General features: G+C 39.1%; 2 protein-coding genes across 16 annotated transcripts in view; one reads left to right on the forward strand and one right to left on the reverse strand.

The window, feature by feature from the left end:
* The window catches only part of APBB2 (amyloid beta precursor protein binding family B member 2), a 189,705-nt gene extending 186,109 nt beyond the window's left edge, over positions 1–3,596 (forward strand). For 13 of the 15 annotated variants that reach the window (XM_037384246.1, XM_037384274.1, XM_037384255.1 and 10 more), the window contains one exon: positions 155–3,596. In XM_037384246.1, coding sequence (XP_037240143.1) covers positions 155–322 — 168 coding nt within the window. In that variant the 3' untranslated portion in view covers positions 323–3,596. The remainder of the gene's footprint in view (positions 1–154) is intronic. The other 2 variants (XM_037384225.1, XM_037384235.1) reach the window with 1 other exon arrangement.
* Positions 3,597–3,715: 119 nt separating this feature from the next.
* On the reverse strand, positions 3,716–25,239 carry NSUN7 (NOP2/Sun RNA methyltransferase family member 7). Its single transcript, XM_037384328.1, has 13 exons — positions 24,972–25,239; positions 19,657–20,014; positions 19,199–19,257; positions 17,701–17,831; positions 16,435–16,587; positions 15,014–15,197; positions 13,138–13,348; positions 12,358–12,501; positions 11,697–11,798; positions 11,044–11,161; positions 8,761–8,878; positions 6,529–7,181; positions 3,716–5,298 (listed from the first exon to the last, which is right to left on the reverse strand). Exons 2-12 carry the CDS (start codon positions 19,916–19,918, stop codon positions 6,564–6,566), a joined length of 2,100 nt encoding a protein of 699 aa, XP_037240225.1. The 5' UTR covers positions 19,919–20,014; positions 24,972–25,239; the 3' UTR covers positions 3,716–5,298; positions 6,529–6,563.
* Positions 25,240–25,721: the final 482 nt, after the last annotated feature.

Here is a 25,721-nt window from a genome sequence, read left to right on the forward strand (position 1 = left end):
GAGACCAATGTCCCGTTAACTTCAGCTGGGCTATTTGTCATGGCCAAAACGGAGGTTTGACTATATATGATGGGGAGGTTAAAACTGTATTTAAAATGCTCTGTGAAAGTATTGGATACAGTAAGGATTGGAGAATGCTTTTGCCTTGTTGCAGCTGCGGTATCAGAAGTGCTTAGTAGCCAGACCTCCTTCACAGAAAGTTCGACCGCCCCCACCTCCTGCAGACTCGGTGACTAGAAGAGTTACAACTAACGTAAAAAGAGGAGTGTTGTCCCTCATTGACACTTTGAAACAGAAACGCCCAGTCACTGAGATGCCATAGCTGCATAAGAGAGAAGATTCTCCTACCATTTAACTGAAGATAACAGTAGCTACACTAAGGAAAATGAACTGACAACGTTTGGCCTTCCACTTCAAATTGCTGATGCTTTGTCTTCAGAGAATTTACCCTTACCGAAACAATGTTAGACAAGCATGTTCTCTTGTTCTTGCCACCATTGTGTGATATGAAAAGAAGCATGAATAATTTTTTTGCTATCAGTGAGTTACATCGTGAGCAATGGAAGGTCTGTTTGATTGTAAATACATGAACATTACCTAAACTCACACAAAAAAAGAATATGGCCACGTCCCTCCCAGTGAACTCATGCTAAAGTCCTTGGAGTGAATGATGCCCGAGTTGATAGTTTCACCGTCTTGAGCTGGATTTGTAACAAACCAATCTTAAATCCTACAGCACTTTGCTTTGTTTTCAACACTGGCGTAGGTACCAAGTATTAGCTACCATTGAATTCCTGTAGATTAAATACCAAGTTTTATTTTTTACAGAACTACGCCTGTTAGTTTTAAATTGTTTGTCAGCATTGGTCTAGCAACCACTTCAGTATCTCCCTGACATGCTTTTGAATCACGGCGTCATTATTTCATCTCCTGGTTATACATTATGGTCTTAGAGAAGAATCGTGTGTAATACCAAACCAATGCCGAAAAATCCAGAAGTGTTTTCAGTAACTGAGTTGCAGGGTGATCCGCTGAAGCTTTTCAGCTTTAGATGTACAAATGCAACTGTTAGCTGTTAAATTTATTCTCCTAAATCTGTCACTGATTCATTCAAAATACCATTTGTTTCACACAGGGCTCAAGCTAATCAGGAGTGAGAAAAAACTAACCAGTAATTTTATTGTCTTACAACTCTTACAGAGACTAAAATATTCCATACAAGTGTTTGATGAAATGTTCAGTTCAGCATCTGGTTGCACAATTCCCCTTTCCCCTCAGAGTTTGTTGCTGAGTGCTTAACATGCTACAAAAAGAACAGTCATGTTTCTTGTTATTTACAGAATTCCATGAAATTTCATTTACTTTTAGTGCTCTCGTGACAAAGTAAGAAGAGAGTTGTTTTCTAACAAGATAGTCCCTCAGGTGGTACAACTTGATTTCAATGCTTTTGCTCCAAAGGCTTCATCTAAATTGCTGTGATTTACACACTGCTGCAGACCCTGGCAAAGTCAGCCCAGTATTGCCCCTTAAAATTGTACCTTAGGCTGATTTTCAAATGCAGTTATGCATCTGGAGTCTCTCCCTTCACCATCTTCTGTCTAGACCTGCAGGTTGGTGCAAATTTTGGAAATGGAACATCAAATGTATTTGTAACTAGCATTAAAAATGTTTTGTCTCCATTTATAGATATGTTCCAAACTGTGACTGTCTCCCAAGTCTGCAAGTCTGCTCATACTATAATTTTAAAAGAACATTGGCAAGGTTGTTATTACAAGAACTCTTTTATCTTACTATGCAAGGGACTTTTATAAACAAGCCGTTACCTTTTTATTTCCTTGTTTAAATACATTAATGGCAACACCTGGGCAAAGCAACTTAGGAACACGAGGGGAAAAGAATGATGATTCAAGAAATTTCTGCCTTGAAAACTGCAGAAAAAACCCCATGAAACTCGGTGTGATGTATGAGCAGGAGTCAGGTGAAGGCTCGCTATGCAACTATTGTGATTAAATTTAGCTCTTTCGAATACCCTCTTAAGGAGCTGATCCCCCACCTGTCTCAGATCTCTTTATGACCCCCAGTTCTGCACCCCCAGGCACTGAAGCAAGTTTCCCCTCCCAAGGGTCATATCCCTGCTACCCCCTTTGCACCAGTTTATTCCTTGTACAGCTGGAGGCCAAGTTGCTTATGCCAAGTAGGCAGGGAGAGCCGGGGGGGGGGGGAGACACAAACAGCCCCACCCCTTTTAGCAGTACCAGTGTTTTAAACTGGCCATGGACGAAGCCAGGTGGCAAAGCATGGAGATGGCTGCTTGCCTACAGGCTCGTTCAGCTTCTGGTAGTGATCCCAGCGATGTCTGCTAGGAGCAGTGTAAAAACTCCCTTCCTATCGCTATCAAAATGTGGTGGCTGACGATGTACCTTTAGGTATGATCATGAAGTTAAAGAGGTAAAAGTTTCCTTATTCGTCATCATGGTAGTGATTTGAACTTTGACTTTTGTTTTAAATTACAGAAAATACTTGGACAGTGTCTTTTTAAAGTTTCAGCTGGAAATGCCAGGATTTGGGATTTGCAACTGTTCTACAACAGTGAATTTGAAACAGTCTGATTAGATTTTGTAGTTGCATCTGTGTAGTGCTTGTTATCCCCAAGAGATCCAGACTGTCTTTAAACTACTACAACACTTAGCGAACAGCACTGTAAAGGTTCTTCTGTACCAGTGTTGTCAAAGCTATGAACATATAGTTAGCTTTCACTGGCAAAGTGTGCAATTGCAGGGAGGGCTGAGGAGAAGATAGAAGGGTGTTTGAAAAGCCGTAGGTCACTTGCCAATCTATGTTTTAAGAGTTCGGTGTCTGTTAACACAGTGTTGTTGATTTTGCAAGTGTTTAAGTAGTGTGCTTAATGGTCTGACTGTATGTGGCCTTTTTGCTTCAGTAGAGCCCCTTGTTCTCCAAGACGTTAAATATACGTGCAGGTGTTTTGCAGAATTGGAGCCTAATACTGCAAAGCCCGTTACCTTTTGTTAAACAATATATGAAACCATTTTTACCATGGCCAAAAAAAATATGTAGTATGTATGGGGGGGGGTGGGGGGGGTGTTTGAGCAACTGCCACTATTTTAGTTGATGTTACACAGACCCTCAGTTACCTATGCATTTTTTTATAATACCTAGTGGTTCTGTAGGCAGGCAGCCATGTTCACTACGCCTTGTATGTCTGATGCCATATTCTAAATTAACCTGTTAAATACAGCTTAAAATATTTTTATTTATTCTATTTTTACTGAAATATCCTGCATTATTATGTTGATGTATTGTCTTTACTGGACGTGATGTTGTAACATTCTCCACTCTGTATACTATAGGTTGCCTAAAAAAAGGCAGGCTTTGTAATTATTTGTAGCCGCATTTTTATTGAAGTCTGTAGAAAAAATCATGTAAAGCAAAGCTAATTTCTTCATTTTTTTTCAATGCAAGTAGTAAGTTAGAGGTAAGTATCACATGTCAGTCATGTCATTAATATGCTTCCTTGCAGAAGCAAGGAGATTTATATTCACAGTCAATGATGAGATAAAAGCCTCTCTCTTGAAATCTGAAGTGCTGGCTGTAGGTTTTATTTAAGCCACTTACTGTTTCATTTGAAGGGGAGCAAGGGGGTATGGAGGATGTAAGGCTACAGAGGCCACGTACAGGGTGGTTAAACAGGAATAACAAAAACTGCATGGAAGGGCAATAGAATCCATTCATAGTAAACTGGGTTTTTAGTGATACGCTTCCTGTGCAGAGTCACCTGTAGCTATATAACACACCCTTTCCATGACAAAGGAACAGAAACTATGGAGTATCTAATAGCTTACGCCAGTTCTGTGTCACTTCAGAGTTCTACATCCCTTTTCTTTTAATTTTATCAAACATTTTGTAGATCATTTAACTGGGGATCCTAAAACTGTTAGTAAGTCACCCATGGAAAAGAACTTTCTTATTTCAACAGCTAATATGGGCTCAGCCTTTCAGCATTACCATTAACCCCATTACTCCTTTCTTGAGCAGGTTAATTAGTACATTGCTAAAACTTGCGCTATACAGTCAGCGAAAGCAGGGTTCATTTACTTTAGCAGCAGTAAGGAAGGAGACACCCACTGTTTATTAGCAGAGCTCAGTCTTAAAGCACCTGACTGACACAGAAAAGGACAATTTTCCCTGCTGTTGACCACTTCTCCACATTTAAATGTAATCTGTTCCGAGAATAAATTTAGCTGCATAAAATTATTGTCTCAACTGTTACTGGTCCATGAAAATGGGAAATTATTTCTTTTGTTCCAAATTGTGGTTGAGGGGAGGGAAAAACGTACTGGTGGTTTAGAGGCAACAGCAGTACAATGGACGCTTTTGTATCTGGAAAGCTGAATCGGCAGTTTTAGTTGAAAATTACAAATACATAACTGGATTACAGAATGTTATGTTACACAAGATACAGTTTTACTGAAAAAAGTCATCAAGTGTTTAACTGCGCATACAGCCTTCTACCTACGAGCTCTCTGAAGTCAGTCCCAGATGTTTCTCCATCGTGTGATGTTTGGTGCTTACAAAGTAGCTGCTGACCTGTAGAACCAGAACCTTCACTACCAGCTCTTTGGTATTCTTGGTAAGACATCAAGACACTAACTGGGTTAGCCTCCGTAACATTGCAAAGACACAAACTCCTGAAAGCAAGATGAGGCCGACTGAGAGACATCATGATGCGTATTATGTAAGTAGCCTAGAAATTCTGTCATCAGACACATGTATGTTCTTTTATAAGTAATTTTAATTATCTTTAATAATTACTGATACAGATTTTGATTTAAAAAAAAACCAGCAGTTTTGGTCTCTAATTGCAGAATCTCTGAAGTTTATTTTAAGCATTTAACCATACTGAAGAAAACCCAGAATCTCCTTACGGTCCATTCCTTTTATCTAACACGTAGAATCTCTCCTCCTCCAGGACGGTTTTGAAACAAAACAGGGATTTATTTTCTTTTTCAATTCTATATATTGCATGTGCACAGGTCTATATCTATCCTTGGAAGTTTGCTCTGGTTTCTGAATAGAGTTCATCCTTTTACTGGAGCAGGTAAGGAGCATGGGTTACTGGGATATGCAGCAGGTGAGTGATGCCTTTGAAGAGGACAGCTGGCTCAGAAAGAAATTTTTACTGATTCAGTGAAGCAACAGTACTTATCTGATGAGCAAGAGCCAGCTGTCCATGTTGCTGGTGTGGTATCGTTCACATCCTTTCTTCCAAAGCTACGCTGACTGGTGTGGTGAGGAAAAGAATAAGAGATGTTAAAACCTTTTCTCTGGCTGGGTCTAAATCCAGAATCATATGTTCAAATACTTTAAGATTCCATACCATATTGTTAACACTCTTGTCAAGTATCTTAAATGATTGCCTAGAGGACAGTTTCTTCTTGGGCCACAGGTATCTTTGCCTTTCTGTATTGCTACACTGTCTTTATTTCGTTTCTACAACACTTCTAATCTAAATACAATTCCTGAGGTTCCTTTTACTGTCATTCTGTCGTCATTTTCTTTCTTTATACTGTCCATATTTAATACTAAATCAGATTATTGTTTAAAGTACATCTGTGTGTACCTTTTATCCTCTGCTTAGATTATAGAACAATTAAAGGTACATTGCAGTTACTTTTTTGTATTTGCTAGCAAAAGGGAGCAGGGTAGAAGCCCACAGCTGTTTCCAAAGACAAACTACTCTGTGTTCAGTCATTATTCAGCTGACTAGCAGTAACATTTATAAAAATAACTGACAGTAGCAGCTTTTTTCAACTAAGAACTGCTTGTGTCAAGAAAGTTCATGAAAAAAGTTATGAACCATGACATAGTCTGACATGACATTGTGATGATAATTCAGTACTTTTAGCATAAAAATATTTTATCTAGTGTTCATTGTTAATATTTTGAAGCACACCTGAGTAGAAACCAAGGGACCAAGTACTAGAAAGCCTGTGCATGGGCTTTAGTGTACTTGGCCAGTTGTCTGTACAAAAGCTCACGTGTAGTTTTAGAAATACAGGTGAGCTAACCGGCGTGCTGTGCAAGGCTTAATTTCCATGTTGGCAGTCTAAATAATAACTCACAAAAATGGTATCTAGCACTTGTAAAGAGATAGCCACTTAAAAAATGCAGACTCGCTTTGAAAAAAGTCCATCTGAAACTGAGAATTCCTACAGATCTAAGCAGGTCATGGTGGGGGCAGGGGAGGGCAGAAATGTATGCTTTTAACATGTCACTTCGATGCATACAGCAAAAAGCTATAGCTTTTTGACCTCATTCCCCTCAGCGGTCTTATCAGCCTTATGCAGCTGAGCTTCGTTCACGTTAAGGTGCGATTACTGGTTTAAAAATGATTATCTAATATGGATATTTCTGTGCAGATATCTCTTATCTCTTTGCCACAGCAAGATCATCCTGCATACAGGTATACTGTAATTAAGTGTGTTGATTAATATATACAGGAATCTTTACCTTCTTTGTAAAGGTAGGGCAAAATCTGAAGATTCTTACAGCCATGGTCGAGGAAGACCAGGCGCAGTTGGCTTGACCACGGTAGACAGAGGTGGTGGAAGTACCCTACCACCTGAACCCTTTGCTCCAGTCCACGCATGAAAACAAGGATGAGTTGATATCCTGGGTTTGTTTCCTTGCAAACTTGGGTATGGTGTTATCACGGGAGGCAAAACTATTTCCACGGGCTTCAGTACAACCCTCTTACGTTCTGCATGTGTCTTCCTAGCAAGGGTCTGTCTTTCGTACGTCTTGCCAGTAGGCGACAAATAAGATGTGTGCTTCAGCACTTTAGGCAGAGCTGTGGCTGAAGCAGGATTGATAGATTTCTTCAGCTGAACATAGCTGTTTGTTTGGTTCACATTCTTTTGTTGTATGTTGCTGACTGCTTTAGACACAGAAACTTCAGCCTTAATATTAGATACAGTTTGACGGCGAAGGAACTCCACAGTCTTGGGCTTTATACCACCACCAGTAATATTACGTCTACGTTGTGTTACTTTCTGCTTTTTCTCCTCTTCCTTTGATTTTTTAACAAAACTGCCATCTAGTAGTCCTTTTGCTGGAGCATGAGCCAAAATGTCTTTAACAGGCACATTTTCAGAAGAATCTTTCTGAAAATTTCAAAGGAAACAATGCATCTAAGCCACAGAACCCAGATGCAAACTCAGTACTTTAATCCCAGATTCTTCAGAATTTACTCCACAAGAAAACTACAGTAGTATTTAGCAGAAAGACTTAAATCATATGTGATAAATGCTACCCAACCTTTTTGCTTAAGAAATTAAGAACGTGACTGTTGTGTGAAGAGTTATCTGAGCATTTGCTCTTCAGAGATTGTGCCCTCTACAGACCTGAAGAGGGGAAACTGAATTCTAGATTTTGTAATGTGTCTCCCACACTGACTTGCTCTGTACTGTGTCTGTAATAACATGCATACACATATGTAAGTGTGTGTATCAGAAACAGTTATTAAAATACAGAAATATTAGCAGTGATATTAAATACGAGTAATTTGTATTATAACAAAAATCCTTGCTCATAATACATAAGCAAGAAACTTTCAAATCAGATTAACTAGAAACCAGGTCAACATCCAAAGCAATGAGGAAAAAACTATTTACAACTAGCCAAGAAGAAGGCTTCCGTAAACCAGAAATTTCAGTTTGAATTGTACTTAAAGTAGACTTTTTCTGCCTTGTGGAAAAAGTTCATCTCCAGTGTCACCTAAAAACTGGCCACAGCAACAACTGCTTCTGTGCTTCAGAATTTGACTAATAAATTACTCAGATCAACTACCTGAAACAAAAGTGTTTCTTTCTCTAGAGGGACATAACGTGGTAGACAGATGTTACACAGCACAATTAACTAAAACTTACTAGCTTAGGGAGCCAGGCTAAAAAAATATTTTACATTGAAAAGAAAGAGGTCAAAACCAGGTAACTTGAAAGGCTTCTCGTGTGATTCTCTTACTCTTAATAAAATCTTCTAATTTCCCCCAAGACACAAGTTTCTTTCAAGCACTGTAACTGCAGTATGAAAGAAAGTGGTACAAATAACCAAATAAGATCTTGCATCTTTACATGAGGAAAACGTTGATGCTCAGAGATGCAAACTAGTGCTTTAAGGCCTTTCTTCAGGAATCCTGCCAAGTCTTTTCCATTACTCAGCAAAAGGCCCCTTGCCTTTCAAGCCAGATTTGCATACGCCTTAGTTTTGGAAGGAAACTTATTCATAGCTGTTTTATTCAAATTCTAATGAAGTCGTAATCCCTAAGGGTGACAGTATCTTCTTGGATACTGGAAAATCTTGGTGAGACATACAGGCACAACAAATAACCTTACTAGGCGCCATTTATCATGAGTCTGGTCAAGCTGTGTGTTTCACTCCAAGGTGTGACAGCAAGAATCTGTTTCTTCTGGATATTCCTAACACTAACTTACAGCCAGAGACTGCTCTGATCGTGAACAGCTCCATTATAAAAAGGCACATGCTGGAAAGCTGTGCTCAGCATAAAGCTCTGAAAGTGGCACATTTCAACTGCTCACCTATTCTTTGTTCTTAAGACAATGAGAGAACAGCCAGGACTACTATTTTTTTTTTTTAAATGTTCCATTTCATATATTCTTTTGTGGAAAATGGCAATATTCTTCTTCTGTGAAGTGTTTTTAAATGGTAGTTTTCTTAGCTTACCTTTCTCACTAGAATAGCTAAAAAACAGCCACTGGAAATTTCTGATGGCTCCATTTTGAAAAACATTTCAGTGGAAGCCTTTGAATTAGAGCAAGTAGAAAAGACGGGAGGAATAAGCCTGTAAAAAAATAAACGAATGACCAGAAAATAGTATTTAAGGATATAAAAGGAAATAAACAAGGATGTATTAAAAGTAGTTTTCCAAATTATGTCTATTATGTATATTAACCACCAGATAATAAATACATATCAACATTATTAACAACTGGGTTGTTTCTCAGGTCTGCAATTACCAGATTATCAAGTTGTTCATGAAGTTGGGGAATGCTCTGAAAACACTAAGCAGTACACACAAATTTTAAAGGTGTTGTCTTTGAGTTACTAAGTGTATGCTCATAATAAGATGATATGTCTAAACTAAATATCTTGGGTTAGAAAAAATTGCCTATTTGTAGTAACTGAGAGCTGTTTTGTCAAATTACAGTTTTGCAGTGAATCAGTGAGGAAGAAAGAACTAATCTTTTTCTCCTGTTCTCCCTGTAGACTTGGTAAAACAGACTACAAGGCTCACATCCTCCCTGCATTACTAAATAAAGCTATATCCTATGACAAATCAGAGGGTTTGCTTTTAGATCACATAATTCAATGCAAAAATGTGATAATTTTATTTTAACAGATGTCTGACCCTGAAAATTGATGCAGAAATTAACTCAAATTTGGTATGCCAAAGTGAGATGCATGAGTGGTTTAAATTCTCCTCTATACACACCCATTTACAATGCGTACACTTAAAGGTAAATCCTTTGCTAAAAACTGTTTTGACAGTGGGTACATGCTTAAAATCACCTTGACAATTTCACAGCCCTAAGACCAGCTGTATGACCCCGAACTCCAGCAAAGCCTCGTTTTGTTTGGCACCACTCCAGCACTGCAGAGTAATTCTAAAAGATAGAATACGCATAAGCACAACTGGCGTAAGTTTCCTGAAAGCTCTCAGTCTTGTTGGAAAAGGAAATTAATACTAAGTCTATCTGTGATGATCACACAGGATCTCACAGACACTACTGTGAATACAGGGGCTAGTAAGTTTTTCGTTCTATCCTGCATTCTTACAGTCAAATAAGTTATCTAATTAATTCTAAGGAAAGTGTACAAGGAATTGTCATAAGTAGTACACGCATCTTAAACAGTGAGAGCTTTCATCTTAACCATAATCACACTGTATCTTTTATTTACGGTGTTCTACTGCTGCTCTGTTTATGCTGGTTACCATCAGCTTTATTGCAACAAGAACATTTAGCGTAAAAATTCAAGCAGGCTGCTCTTTTCTATCAGTGATTTGCAAGAAAGATGCACTTTGTTGTATCTTAACATCATGCATAACATAACTCTTTTAAATTTGGGTTGGCCACAGTTAACATTTACCATTTTAATCATGCAGAGTTTAACTAAACTGAATGATATCTTGAACAACAGTACCTTTCCCTATGATAGCCAGGTCATTAACATCATGTAAGATAATATGAAATCTAAAAATACGGTATTACTTTCCTGTGCTCTTTGCAACAAAACCACTTTTAACCTGCATTCCGTAATCAACTGTTACATCTACGTGCAAGTAAGTGCCAACTGTTTGCATTTATCTACTGTGACTGAAAGGAAAATCCAGAAAGTACCCATCAATCTTTTAACAATTGCGCCAGCTGAGGCTTTAACTACATAAAGTATACAACACACATTTTTCCTACGTATTTGTTATGATTGCACAGTATGTTCTTTTACTGTGACCTGTTTCCCCCAAAAGTCATTCATCTGAATGCAGGGATGAGCAAGCCTATAGAAGAGGTTTTCACTCTTCTATACTCACATTTTAAGAAGTTATTTCTTTTTCCCTTGAAACTGGTAATTCTAGGTCAGAAGCTGACAGCATACCAGCAAGTTCCCTGACTTCTAGTCTCCATTTTATCTTAAACTAGCTTCATTCTCTGAATACTGATAGGATAAAAGCAGTATCTCTATCAGAACCTCACCACAATGTTATTTCCAACCAGTGACACATTCCTCCAATCTCAATTTCAGACGGGAACAAAAACGTTAGAGGAAAAAGTCAAGAGGATGAAAGCACTAAGTAGCAAACATCAAAAGAAATGGAATGAGGGGCAGCAAAAAACTATTTAAAATGTTACTCTAATGCAAGACACAAATCAGTCTAGGCTAAGAATTATGCTACGATTGAAAGTTATACTTCTAATTTTTCCATAGACAAAACTACTCATTCCATACCTATATGGTGGGACTTTATTTCCTTCCACTCCAGATTTCAGTGCTTTTTCCACTACTAGTTCATTTTCTTCTGGGTAAACTGAACAAGTGCAGTAAACAATAGCTCGTACTTCGTTAACTACAAAATAAAAAGAAATTTTTTTCACTGTTCAAGTTCCTCGTGCACACAGTGATTTAGTAAGGACTGAAAACATCGTAAAAATTATGCTTGGATGTTACTTTTACCAATAAAATATATCCTCCTGAACACATTAGCATTCAATCTCTATTTGTTTTTTAATAATTAAAATATTTTCAAATATTTGCAGATTTCAGCACAAATTCAAAGCTGCATCCTGCCTTTTCACACAGCTTCCAACAGAGGGGGAAAGTGGCAGCATGCAGGTGGAGTCAGACTACAGTTACAACTTTTCCAAAGCACAGTATGAGTAAGCCAGTTCTCTACACAATGCTGAAGATTATTGTATTAATGGCTGGTGAACACTAGGACACAGAAACGCCTTGAGGAAATCATTATTTAGGAGTACTGGTTACACACTTACTGTTAACTAACAGCATAATCGGTGTATTTTTAATTATATAAAAACTGGTGACAGTACAATGGAATCGATAGCACAAGGACTTCCCAGAAACTGGGGAGCTAGCACACTTACATTTCATTGCATGAATCAACTCATTTAGCTGCCTCTCAGCAAGAATACTGAGTTTATCCTCAGATACAGATCCCTGGAAAAGGTGTCTCAGCAATCCTGCATCTAAATAAAGAACTGTAAGTGTATTATTGCAACTTGTAGTGTGTTGACTTTAAGTTGTTTCCACAAAATGCTTTGGTATAAGACCCAGTTGTTACTGGTGCAGTGCAAAGGTAGGTCTTGCAAATTACAATACCAAGGAGTGCCTTAATGATTCTTCTTTCCCTCTTTAGCTGTAATTTAGCTGCTTCTATGTAACAAAAGTTGTACAGTAAATGGACTTATACAAACAATCAATAAAGGAAGGAATGTAATCAATGGAAAATGATACACACATTGGTATCTTGAAATAGATTTTCTGCCTATAATCATTTTCCCTTAAAAGAAAGGCTATATTCACTCTGCTCCCAAGAATAACCCTCAAAACTTCATACTATCAACTTGAAGCAGACACACAGAATTATGCAAGTTATTTAGTATGTAAGTGTTATAGTAGTTAAAGTAAGGAAGTTTTTTTTAATAAAATGATACAATTTACTGAGGCAGCTATGATGTCTAGACCACAATACTTGAATGCAATTTCTACCAAGAAGCATGAGCTAGCTATTGTACTGAAAGTTACCTCCATGTTCATTTAAAATAAAGTCTATTGGATTGCCAACACCCAGTCCAGAGCATTGTGGTAGCAGCAAAATAACTTTTGTGTTTTGAAGTCTCGAATCTGTTGGTCTAATCTCGGTAAAGTCTTCATGTAACAACTGAATATCTGAAAAAAGGGGAAAACTCAGTAGTTCCACATGCAAGCAAGCCTGCCTAATTTTAATGTGGTAAAGGGGAAGAGACTGATGTTATATAGGCTTCCATAGAGCTAGAGCCCACTAGACCCTGATCCTCCAAAGTACGCCCCACTGATTTCAAACAGGTTGAAAAACTAGCCAGAGCTGAGCGTCTTCCACTGAAAAGACTGCTAATGGGTTCTAAAGTCTTGCTGCTTTCTGTTCTGTTTGTGTCCTCCAGGTAAACTGGACAAGTGCATGTGTTTTGGATTAACGCTGACAAATGGCTGAAAATCAGTCTGAAAGCAACAGCCAGGACTTGAAACAAATGGACCCAAAAGTTCCCAGCTACACCAACTGCTGTACAGTAACTACTTATATGGAAAAATTCACCCTGACATTTCCAGAGCCTGCATCTATGACATGGTTAACTTGCAGCCTTTGATGAACTTGACTGTAGCTGAAGAGGTGTCAGTTCATCCTGTGACAAAAAGATAAGTTGCTACTGCCCTCCCCAAGTCCTCAAATATGAAATCTCTGAACTCTGATAAATTATGCCATATTTATATATACCACAAACACCTACATAACAATACTTCATGCACACCAACTGTTTAAACACCTACTTTTACATCCAATGTGACTGAACAAGTTCCTCAGTTCTGCTGCTTTTGCTGAGGATTTCACACCACAAACAAAAATTCTGGACATGCTGTTGTTTGTCAGCACTGACATATGGGCAGTGGTCAGATGGGAACCTACGTGAGCCACGATAATGTCATCAGCTGTATTCAACAGTGCATGTGCAGAGTGTACAGCAAGGCTGCGAGACTTATCCTGGAAAATAACGACACAGAAATTACGCGTAACCAACTATGTTGGTTTCTATGAACGCCAACCTCCTTTCCAAAATCAGGGAAGCATTTCATTGTTTTCATGACAAACAGGAAAGAAGGGAGGAGAAAAACTAATCGGGGATAGCTGCTAATCCAGAATTAAAGAAAGTACAAAACCAAACATCTTAAGTCATTCACTAAATTTAAATAATATAATTCTGACTAATGCATAAGAAAGCATAATATCTGGAGGTTAAAACAATGTAGTGCCTATCATCGCCATCGGGAGGAATGCCTAGCAACAGCCAGTTCCAGAAAAGGCAAACATAAGCCATAATATGCAGAATTCATTCTCTGAGGCAGCTTAACAGAAATGCAAAACTATTCACCTAGCTCTTGACAATAGTTATAGGAGAAATGAAGTCCTTACAGATGAAAACCCAAGATTCTGCTGGAATGTGAACACCACAGAGGCAGATTTGAATGCAGAAAGCACAGGGACTTCTCAACAAGAGTAAGTGAACTCATGCTACAGGTGATGAAGAGAAAAAAGGCAAATCGGACATTCCCTCCATTAAATTACTTTAAAAGGCAAAGAGTGAAGACACAGACCACAGGTACCGTGTATTGCACCAAATCTGGCAAACACTGATGATAAAGGGGAGCACTAAAACTTTTAAGTTCACATCAACATCTACATATCTACTTACAGCATTCAAGTACCACCCTACCCCACCAAAGAGAGATGGAGTTTTCATCTACATATCTACTTACAGCATTCAAGTACCACCCTACCCCACCAAAGACAGATGGAGTTTTTGAGGGTTCCATTTCCTCACTTTGAATATTCTTAAGCAGTCATACTCAGAATTTGTTCCTGTGACCTAAGGGGCTCTCATATATAGTTATTTTCTGTAAGTCTTCCATTCAAAATACACATACTGAAATTGGATATTGAATACTGAATTGCTTTGTAAGTCGGCTAATAAATTTTGAGGCTAAAATTTCCAGAAAATGAAAAAGCATGTAGTGAAAATGCCCTTTGAAATGTTTCTGCTAGGCACCCAAGAATCATCAGACACTTCAGGTAATTTGTGGTTGTGTGTCGTTGAACGGTTACTCCAAACCACTGCTCTACAACAGGAACCTCTGCCCAGTCTTGCCTGGGGAGGCTAATGATGGCAAGTCAGGAAAAAGACCAGTAGGGTTTATGAAGATTTAGGAATCACACTGCACAAAATATAAAGAAGCATCATTCCATCACAAATACACAGTTGAAGAGGAAGAGGGATTATAGTATTAGCATACCATCATCTACTAACTGGGGGTAATGCATACAGAGTTACACAGAAACTGTCCTCGCATTTTCAGAAACGTCTGCCTCTTCGACCACTTTCAATGTTTGTTTTAACAGTTTTAAGATTAAACTTAAAACATTCTACTAACTTAATTGTAGCAATCGATTATAACCATTAACATTGCCATGCTAAATTTAGTAAGTGGAACAGTTTCTAACCTTCTAACTATTAAAAAGGTCCAAACCCTTATGAGAGTATATTGCTGACTGCCTGACTTAATAGGACAGTCACATGATACATGACCTCATTCTCAAGCAAAGCATTACTTTAGTTTGCAGATCGTATTTTCAAGGGTGACATCAACTCACCTGCAGGAAGAGTTTGCAATCTGCAAAAAGATCTAAATTAAGCAGTTCTTCTTTAAGAGAGGAAGGAAAAAACAATACATCATGACAGTGTTGGTCCACACTGTACGTATAACGGTCGAAGTCTGACACAGATTCAACTCTTGTGAATCCCTTCTTCTTCAAATCTCTGAAAACATCTTGAAGGCTGTTAACATGCAACTGACCATTAAATATACAAGAGTTACTTAAGCAATGTAGCTCACAATCATTACATGGGGTTTTGCCCTTTTTTTTTGTGTGTGTGAGTATACACACATGCATATATACATAAAAAAGTGCAATACTGCCTAATGGAGGAGGGGAATTCACTCTATTTTAGGTATGTAAGTTCTGGTTTGAAACAATTAAGTTAATAAGTCTGATAAAATAAATTCAGAAAGAGGTATGTGTCTCCAGAGGATGATTCAAAGCATCAAAACATAAATGTCCATGTGCTCAGGAGACACTGTAGCAAATGAACTGCCTGAATACTTTAGTCCTTCCAATTGCTTTCAATTTAGCCAGCTCGCCAATTAATTTAATGGCTGATAACTGAAATAATCCTTGTGTAAATGTAATGAAGGCATAAATGCTGAGGTTTGCAATTCAAGTATCATAAAGATTTAAAGGTATATACACCAAGACTTGTTTGTTGCAACGCAGTTTTATACAGCGCCATAAGCTTACGTGGTACGTTAGATGTAGGATCAATGCAGCAGCTTTTAGTTCAGTCTTACTTAAGGTTACAAAATCAAAACCAGCCTAAGACACCTCTCTCTTGAAAAGCCTATAATCTAAGCACGGAACACTGGTCCAAGACAAGAGCAGGAAAACAAAATTCTTGACAAAGTAATAAAATGGATTACCTGTCTAACAGAATAGATAACAGAATAACCTGGTGTGGTTCATGTATCAGTACAGAACTGGGAACACCAGGGGTTTAGAAAGTCTATTTTTATTTCAAGTTTACACTAACCTTACAGAATAAACACCAATTTTAAGTATTGGATCTGTCTTAACACTCTTTGCCAAGTTATGACTTACAGTAATACATCCACTTTTAAAACCATTTTCTCTTTATTTTTCATCGAGTTTGCTCACCCATGCAGAGTTTTTTTCTAACTTTATTTCCTCATTTATTTGGTGAAAGACCCACACAAGCAACAGAATAGTAAGAAAAACTGTTTCACAACTTTGTCACATTTTATGAATACCATTACTGCAATATAAACAAACACACACACACACCCCCCCCCCAATGTCACTGGTCTAAGCAGAATTTACTATAGGAAACTTGAATTACTGGTAATAATATAACCTGGAAATTCTAAAACAAGTGTGTAGCAAACTGTATCCCTTCACATGTAAAACATCAATATTAGATGATACTTTACAGACCTTACCTGATTTTAGATGTGTTTATCCAAACACATAAAGGTAAAGCAGAAGCCCTTTGTTCCTGCTTCCGTGTGGTTTCTGGTAACATGTATTCAATTGAAAGAGCATCATGTTTGATGCGACATCTTGCTAGTGCAGCTGCCAATTTGGTCCTAAAACTACAGAAGTTTTAGCAAGTTTAACAAGACACAAGTTTAGTAGCTGATGTAAACGTTTATAGAACTTACTAACATGCACCATTTCTATTACAATAATATCTTGCTTAGAAACCAAAAGTGAGGCCTCATTTTGCAAGCCCCTACAGAAAATAGAGTTACAAGACATTTTCTACCCCAGATAGTGGTAGATGCAAGGTACATCGGTAAGATTGTTTTACTTTAATGCACACAGGACTGGAATTATAAGAGATGACTCTCAAGTATGTCAATCTCTGGAATACAATCATCAGATATTTTTGCATGCTTGAAGATATAAATACATTCAGGTGCAGAATGAGCATTTGATGCAAGCTAACCTCTAAATGCATACAGAAACACAAGTATGATGACAACCAGGAGTCAATTTCATAATTCTGACATTTTCATTTAAGAGGAAATATTCCCAGTCTTTTCTTCCCACAAGCTTTATGCATGATCTTGATACATGATAATTCAAAGCAAATAAAAATTGCTGGTGAGCTACTTCAGATATCAAGGTATATTAGTTACTGGCCTCCAGAAACACCCTGTAATTGTGATATTCATAAACTTCTGGACTATTCTAAATCCATCAGCAACACAATTTTGTCCAATAAATGCCTGTTGACTTCATCAACACTGACAAAATAAATAATTGAACACTACTTAAAATGTTTATTTTACATATCTTTTTAATTATATTGAAAATAATATTTAACAAAGTTGCATAATAGAAGTATTGCTACATAAATGGATGTTATTCCATTCCATGACCTGTTAACTCTATTACACTCCTATTTATGAACATTTACTATTTAGTTTCTTTTCTAAATTGTATGAAAAAAATTTCAACTCCAAAATAAGATTCTAGCAAAATAATCCACAATATAAACATGGCTTGTTAGCTCTATTTTTCTTAACTCTTGGAATATGAAAGTTCCCCTTTAAACCAGGTTCTCATTAAAAATAAAAACAAAGCCCACTAAACTCAAAAGACAAAAGACATCTGTAATAACTAGTTTTAAAAGGCACTGGTTATACAAATCTGTATTTCTGTCAGTATATATCAACAAAAAAAGCTTTTTGCATGTAAACCTGTATAGATAACGCTCTATCTTCCGAACTTCTGCTACAGGTTCCTCTTCATCAAAAATCTCTCGTGCTTGAAATTTTCGGTCTTGCAGGTCATAAAGCATCACAACAAGCAAGCTGGTTAATTCATCTGGCTGCAACAGAAAAGTAACTGGATAGAGAAAGTGACACAAAGCATGCCTTACGTCTGCAAAAAGATCCGTATCAAACAGCAGTCTCCCATGTAAGAGGCACTAAAAACTCCAGTGAAAAGCTTATTCCTAAGGATGTGAAAAGAATTCCTCATGAAGAGTTACTAGAACATTGACTGAAATACCCAACTTAATTATTTAGCTTATCAAAACTTAAAATATTTTCCATACAGACTGATAATATACTATATCTTAATAACTTTTAATGTTACCAGAATTTAAACTTTGAAATTATTTTCTCCTCATGAGGTAGTTCCTTGAATAGCTAAGCTAACAAAGACTTATTTATCAATTTTTCTCTTGTAGTAATCTTTGGTATATAACAACCAATGAGCTCAGTTATAATAACCATTCTGCAGCTGGGACATATGTAAAATCTTCCCATGTCTAAATGTTTACAGCAGGGAGCATCCTCTTCTTAGGGACAGTAATTAACAGCACTTCTTGTCTACCTCTTTTCATGACATTCCTATAGTTCTTGTGCCTTCAAAAATTCTTACCTTCTCACAAATACAACTGAAATTAGCTAGAAAACTCAAGTTATCAGGGAAATACCACCAAACAAAAAATGTTGCCACGGAAGTCTTAGTTCCTTACAAAACCAAGCCAAAAATCAAATGTGTTAGATCATCTGCCTGCTCACATCAATTTCCACAAATAACATCAGTTCAAATTAATCTTGTAATTTTCAAGGGCATGAGAGACTGAACTGGAAGGAATAGCGCATTACTCTGTCAGCTCTAGGTTTTTTCAAAGCAGGAAAGCCTGTTGAGAGAGTAAACTGGACCAATTTTTGCCAATACAAGTGCAATATTTGTCTGCAATACAGTTTGCCCAGGACATGAAACATGGGTTCAATGGATTCTTTTGTCTGACAGGGTTCACTCCATGCTTTCCAGCTCCCAGGGCAGGAAAGGAACATGATTTTTTTCCCCACTCACAAGGGGATACAGCTGGGAAGGAAAGCACATGGACACGGACTGGCTCATGGACAACATGAATAAGCAAGTATTACACTGCAGTAGGCATTACGGCTCACTCTCCTGCCGTCTTTCTTTGAAGGTTTTGATTCCTAGCAGTAAGGTGCAACAAGAATTACAACAGATCTACATACACTTAATGTATCTGCTACCTTGGAGACTGATGCTTTAGACTACCTAAAAAGGACAGCAACATTTCAGTCTTAGGCTACCATATAGTTCAAAACAAAAGAATTGTTCTGAAGAATGTTGCAGAATCCTCAGAAAATATTCTAATTACATCAACTCAGAAAACACAAAATCCATTTCCTCATAAAAATGTTCACTTACTATTGACTGGCACGGGTAAATGCAACTATCTAACAGTATTTCTTCAAGAAGATCTTGATCTGCAAAAAAAGAAAATATTGACAAGTTATGCTATGAAATGTACAACATTCTATGGAAGAAAAATAAAAACTTATTAATCATTAAAGAAAAAGCTGGAAGTGTAAATATAATGAAAGTTAACGGCAAATAATTCAATCACAAACAGTAGCAACGCTAAAAAAGTTGCATGTAAAGGAACTGCATGAAAAAGTACAGAGTTTAAACATTTGATTCCACAAAATGCTAACAACACTTAGATATAGTCAAATATTTGAGGGATACAAGTAGTCTAGTAGTCATCTGTAGTTCAACAAAAATTTCCCCAGATTTCTGGTGTTGGGCAGAACTTTTTTTTTTTTTTTAATGTCTTCTCTGCTGCATCATTTCTGTTGACAATTCTTGGAAAATTTTGTACTTACATTTTAAAGCACTGAAAGCCAGTTCATAAGATTCACGCTGGGAATATTCATCTTTAAAAGTCAGCATGGGAGATACTGAGGCATCACCATATCGCACCAATATTCTATCCTTACGCTTTTCAGTATGAATGCCTTGAAAAATCTTAGCTGCATTTATGTATACAGAGTCATGATAGCCGTTCTTCTCAATCAGAGTCATTCTTTTTTCAACAGGTCCTTTTTCATTAGAAATTTTAATTTTACTCAAGTCTGAAGTTATCATTTATAACACCCTCATGTAAAGACACCACATTACTTTTAGAACCTGGCCTTCTTCCAGTTGCTGATTGTGTAAGCGCAAGTCACAATCGTGCTGCCTCTGCAAAAAACAAAGTTGGTATTGAATGATGAAGTTTTCTTTCAACAGAATATTATTTTCCCTTCATTTTCAGGTTTTCAATAGAATTTATTTTCTTTTTTAGGTTCTAATACTGCAAATCTGTATATGCATATATTATCTATACTTAAAAATATATATACATTTCTGTATCATCTTACACATAGTAGAGTTCTATAATAGTTTTCTTACCTTATTTATTTTCACTAATGCAGATACAAAGACCTGTTACTTGTTTCAAGAAGCCAGTGCTTTACCATCAATGTTCCTGAACAGACTATATGCAGAGATTTGATTCTCTGTGTCTAATAAGAAGCATTATTATTGCAGATAGAATAGTATCTCTTACTAAGAATTCTCCTTTAACAAAAAGACACTACAGAAATTTCAAAGCATCCATCATCTCTTCCAAAGAAGAACCATCTTGAAAAGAGTTGAAGTGAATTCCACATGCTTGTTCACTAAACTGCATTATCGACTCCTAAAAATGGATAATAGAGATCACCTAAGTGTTAATATATTTAATGTATTACCTAAACAGCACAATTTTAAATGCAGGAAATCCTTTTTGACAGTCTCTAAAGATATTACCCAACTCTCCACAAGCCCATGTGTTTCTCAAATTTCCTTCACACTTTACATAAACCATAAAATAAAAATTTCCTTCCTAGAGGTGGAATAGGGAAGGCTTCAAGAAAAAAAAATTAAAAAGCCCCAGTGTTAGCTGAATCAAAAAATATGCTTAAGTTCCACATAAAACTTGCTTAAAGTACATCTAGCACAGTGCTTCAATTTACCCTACTTGCTCTGGTTGCAATAATATGCACTTATGACAATGTTTGGAGGCTCAGAAGTCAGGTTAAATGTTCAGAAGAGGCCTAAGACAAGATAAATTTAATCGCAGAGTAAAGAATAAAATAAAAAAAAAGAGAGAGAGAACCAAAATAAAACAAACTAGTTTTCCTGTCTGGGGAAGAATAACACAAGAGAACTATGAGGAATTTAGCAGCTTTAACATAGAAAGCTAGGCATGGTCTGGTGCTGACAAAAATAGTTCTGAATACTTTAGGATTAACACCATCGAAAAGCAGAATTTGCTCTTTTCACCAGCCTAAAAATCAAAAATACAAGGTGATACTCTGACCAAACAGAAAGGATCTTCTCTTTTGCTACACAATTTACTTCAGTACAACCATTCTCAAGCTTTTTCCCTGCCCGCCCCCACATTCCTCAGGATAAATTACATACCTCTTCTCCCCAGGTCAGACTTGCTCAGCTTTCTTTTTTCCTCTCCCCTTTCCTGCCCCCATCACACAAAACAAAGGAGGATGGCAGCATGCCGCGTTGGAGGGGAAAGGAGGAACACAGGCTGTTACTTCTCCAGCAGGCAGCCACCAAACGCCCCATGCTGAGCCAGCATTCCCCCATTCAAACTCCCTCTCCCCAGCGCAGGTGACACTCAACCCACTCTTCCCCTCTCCAAGACTGGCACAGGTCAGTGTCCACCCAGCCCAGCATGCTTCGGAAACCTCACCAGTGTTGCTTCCTGAATTCTGGCACCTCATCTGGAGGAGGCCACATGTCATTCTCCTTTCCCAGGACTTGCTCCACAAAACTGACAGCCACTAACCCTGCAGAGGCAACTTTTTACTGTCTCTATACAGAGGTCCTGGGCCTCAGGCAAACAGCTTCTTCCAGTGGGAATTAAGCTCCAGCATCCCTGGTGTTAGATGCAGCACTGATGGATCCATGGAGCAAACAAATTTATTTTATGAAGCCCTACTGAAGCAGAACAAGCAGTACTATCAAAAAAAGCACTATTTTTCAACAGAATAAAGTACCAAATTACCTAAACCAAATTTAAACTCTTGTGCTTAGAAAGGAGAAAGAAAAATACCCAATAGTATAAAAATTCCTGACAGAGTTTACAGGTAAGTGACCAGAAGATATGTGTAAGACTTCACAGAAAAAAGAACAGCATCTAAGGACCTGGAGCTCAAACCCCTTCTCCAGCTGAGCACAAAGTACTCCTTCTTAGCGTATGTAGCAAGTGAACTAACATTTGTGCTGTCAGGACTTTCAAGACTTGAAGGGTTTCCAATTACTGTTTGCAACTTCTTTGCCAAAATCCTTTTTGCTGGCCCGCCAGACACACTGCTATTAAGATTATTTGATGAATATACTTTCCCAAAAGACAAATGACATCTTAATAAAGATGACAGTGCTCTGCCCTGTGCAGACACACTGCACAGTTGCAACACTGTAAATCACAGCTTTGATTAATATGAAGCTCAGCTGGGAAGAACTAGAGAAGAAAAGACCCTGCCTTTGTCTATGGAAGAAATGAGCTGAACCTCAAGCAGATTACTCAGCTGAGTGGCAAAAAAATCCTCAAGGTCCCAAGAGGCCATCATTCTCCTAAAAGAGAGAATGGCCTTTCAAAGTTCAGAAAATAAATTTCCACTCTTTAGACAAGAAAATCTTCGAATGAAACATGAATTTGTTGTTAGGAGGTTGCTGAAGAGAGATGAAGAAAGAATGTGAGCATAGAAAAAAAAAACCCAAACCCAAAGAGTTCTACAAACGCTAAATAAATCAAAATTAAAAAAAAAATACCTGGTGTAGACCCAAATGCAGCATCTCTCCATAAAGTTTTAGCATGCTGATTCAATGTTAAAAATACATACACACCCTCACTGATCTGGCTGACTACAGGTACAACTGCCTCATCTACAAACCAGAAACTTGCGGTTGCAATAAAGCTTCCAAGTTCTGGCCAATATAATTCCACACTATTTTCCTCAAGCTTGATCAGATTTGCAAGTTAGAGTAGTAAGTAACAGGGTATGCAGAAGAAGGGAACTTAAAGACACCTGTGATTAAAATTTAATGGACAGCTGCTGGACAGCTATTCTCCATGACACCTAGAGTTTCTGTTATGAACAGAAAGCACTTGCCTCAGGATAATATTGGTTGTGAAAGCACTGAAAACAGACAAGAAACATCTCCCCACTTCTGCTTCCAAGTCATAATCCACTAACCTGATGACAACAACCATGACAACTTGCTGTTAGCCCAACAGTTCAACAAGTAATCTCAGCACCATCACAAGGGAAAGGGGGTGCATCTTGTGTACCTTACCTCTGCAAAGGGATGTACAAATCTCTTTTCTGCAAACACCTGTATTATGGGTGGAGCTAGATTCCCATAACACAAATTACTGTTACCCAAGCACAAACAATAGCAAAAGATAAGAAGATTGCAGGTTTCAAATAGTACAGTGGGAACTAGAGAGGAGAATGGGGAACTAGATCAGACTATAATGCTTTACAGCCAGGCAGTGCAAGGTAGGAGGCCTGGAGGCATTCACATCTTTTCCTGTCTTTTTTCCAAAGACTAAGTGGAGCTCTCAGCTGCTCTGGGAGGCTCTGTATTTGAAGCATTCAACACGTTTAAGAGCACCTGAAGAGATCATGGGTCAGTGAGAACAAAGACTTTACACTCATGCTCTGAGGAAGCTCTTGAACAAATCATGAGGCAACCTTTCCCTCACTCCCTGCACCATTTGGGGAAAAGTAACACGTCAGGTAACTGTCACGCACCCTCACAGGACAAACAGAACTGTGTGAACACTAGTAGGTTTAAATATGTAAGAGAGTTTTAATCATTGCTTCCCAATACCAGAGATACGCTACTGTTTTAGCCAGTATGCTTGCCAGGAAGAAAAACTGGATTAATTTATTTGAATGTTCTCAGTTTCAAATGAAACTGACTGTAGACCATGTGGTCCTGCAATTAGGAACTAACAGCACTAGAAAAATATTGTATCTGTGGCACACAATATAGATCCATATGAAGAGCAAATAAAAAAATGTTTCCTGTTTATGTGTAACTTCACTTAAAGTGGAAGTTAACTAGCGTACCATAAACACTCAGCTTGAATAATGGCTCTATGTTTGATTTAATGAACTCTGGTGAAGAGTGTTATAACATTTATTCTCTATACAGCATAGCAAAGGATTTCCACACATAGACACACACACCCGTCAAAGTCACTAATTTGTCTGGTTTTATATCAATACATGTATTTTTTTCCTATTTCTTCAGTTACCACCTTTTTTCAGTAGACTGTAGCATTATACAATTCAGGAAAAGAGATAAACAATAAACAACCCCACAGCATTTGCGCTGTGCCAGGTGCGGCGGGCAGCCCGGCCGTCCAGTACTAATTCACATTAACGGGAATCCATGAAAAGTGGCTCTGCTAGCACAGACTTCGCTCCTCGTACACCAACAAGCAGTAAGTCCCTGACGGCCACGTGCTGTAGTTTTTACCTTATTAATTTTATGGCCGTACACGACTGTACCTGCTTTCTAACATCAACCGTGCCTGTCTGACACCGAGCTTCAGTGGACGGCAAAGCATCTGCTGTCCCCAGCTTCAGCCACGGGAGGGGCAGGATGGCCAGCGAAAGTCGGCAGAAGTCCTCAGCCACAAGACACTCCCCTGCTCCGCGTTATTTATGAGCAGATTCACACGCACAAAAAGATACCTCTCTGCGTAAACACCCAAAGGGTTTCTTGTAACACCGCGCTGAAAGGCCTTAAAAAACAAAACAGCCCCCGCAAAACCACACAGGCGCGGACGGGGCGGCTTCTAAACCCCTTCCCTCAGCAGCCGCCCACGGGCCATTCCCTTCCCGCCGCCGTTTCTGCCGTCCGCGCCCCCGGGGGCCTGAGGGACCCGACGCCCTGAGGGGCGCGCCGGAGCCGCCCGGCCGCTGGAGCCCCGCTGCCGCGGCTGCAGCTGCCCCCGCCCCAAGCCGGGCAAGGGAGCGGGACCCCCCCCGACCGCCCCCGCTACCCCTTACACGCCAGCCAGCGGCTCCCCACAGCCCGCCGAGCCGCGGCGCCGGGCTCGCCCCGCCCGCAGCCTCACCTGCCGGGCCGCGCCGGGGCTGCGGGCCGCTGGGTCCGGGAAGGGGCGCCGCTACCCTCCGTGCTTCGGCGGGGTCCCCCTGCCCCGGCCAGCAGCCTCCTCCGCGCCGGGGGCGGTGGTTCGGGCCGCAGCGAGCCTGCGGTGCGGGGTGGCGGCGCCAGGTCCCGCCGGGCCAGCGGGCGGGGCCGGAGGGGCCGGGGCTCGGTCTGCAAGGGCCAGGCGAGCCCGTCCCGCTCGGGCTTCACCGGGGCCACCCAAGTAATTCAGAAGCCGCAACAAAATGCCAGGATCCGCCTTGGCAACCGCACGCAGGCGTGCTGGGTGCGAGGCGTGCGGCCCGGGGGCGGCCGTGGCCGGGTATTTGCGAAGATCCCTGCCTCGGCGGCGACAGCGGCCGCTCGCGTGTTCCTCTTCTGGCTTCTTTTGCTTTGGTTTGGTTTGTTTTAAAAAAAAAATAAATAAAATATCCCGGAACAGCATTAATTTTTGCAAACTCCTTGACTGCTTTAAAAAATGCCGCTTACCTGCACTCGCGTTTTTAACTGCATCGGAGCGCCACCAAGTTACAGGGCTGCAAATCCCACAAGTACAGGAATAAACCCAGATGAGGCGCTGGGACTTCATTCGCACTTGAAATTAGGGCGCTGTTACCATACCCCATGCTCTTGGAATGCTTTAGCTGTCTCATCCTTTGTCTAAACACATAACAGGATCAGGCTTTTAAGTTGTTTCCAGGCTTTTTTTTTTTTT

The sequence above is a fragment of the Falco rusticolus genome, chromosome 1, assembly GCF_015220075.1.
Source record: "Falco rusticolus isolate bFalRus1 chromosome 1, bFalRus1.pri, whole genome shotgun sequence".
Lineage (NCBI taxonomy): Eukaryota > Metazoa > Chordata > Aves > Falconiformes > Falconidae > Falco > Falco rusticolus.

Bases quoted from the DNA above. Each gene is read 5' to 3' on its own strand.
- NSUN7 (XM_037384328.1), bottom strand. From the start codon at position 19,918: ATGATAACTTCAGACTTGAGTAAAATTAAAATTTCTAATGAAAAAGGA. The intron at 13,349-15,013 runs GTGAGTTGATGT...GTTATTTTCCAG, and splicing joins ATTGCAAACTCTTCCTGCAG to GATAAGTCTCGCAGCCTTGC. The intron at 7,182-8,760 runs GTAAGCTAAGAA...TGAAATTTTCAG, and splicing joins TAGCTATTCTAGTGAGAAAG to AAAGATTCTTCTGAAAATGT.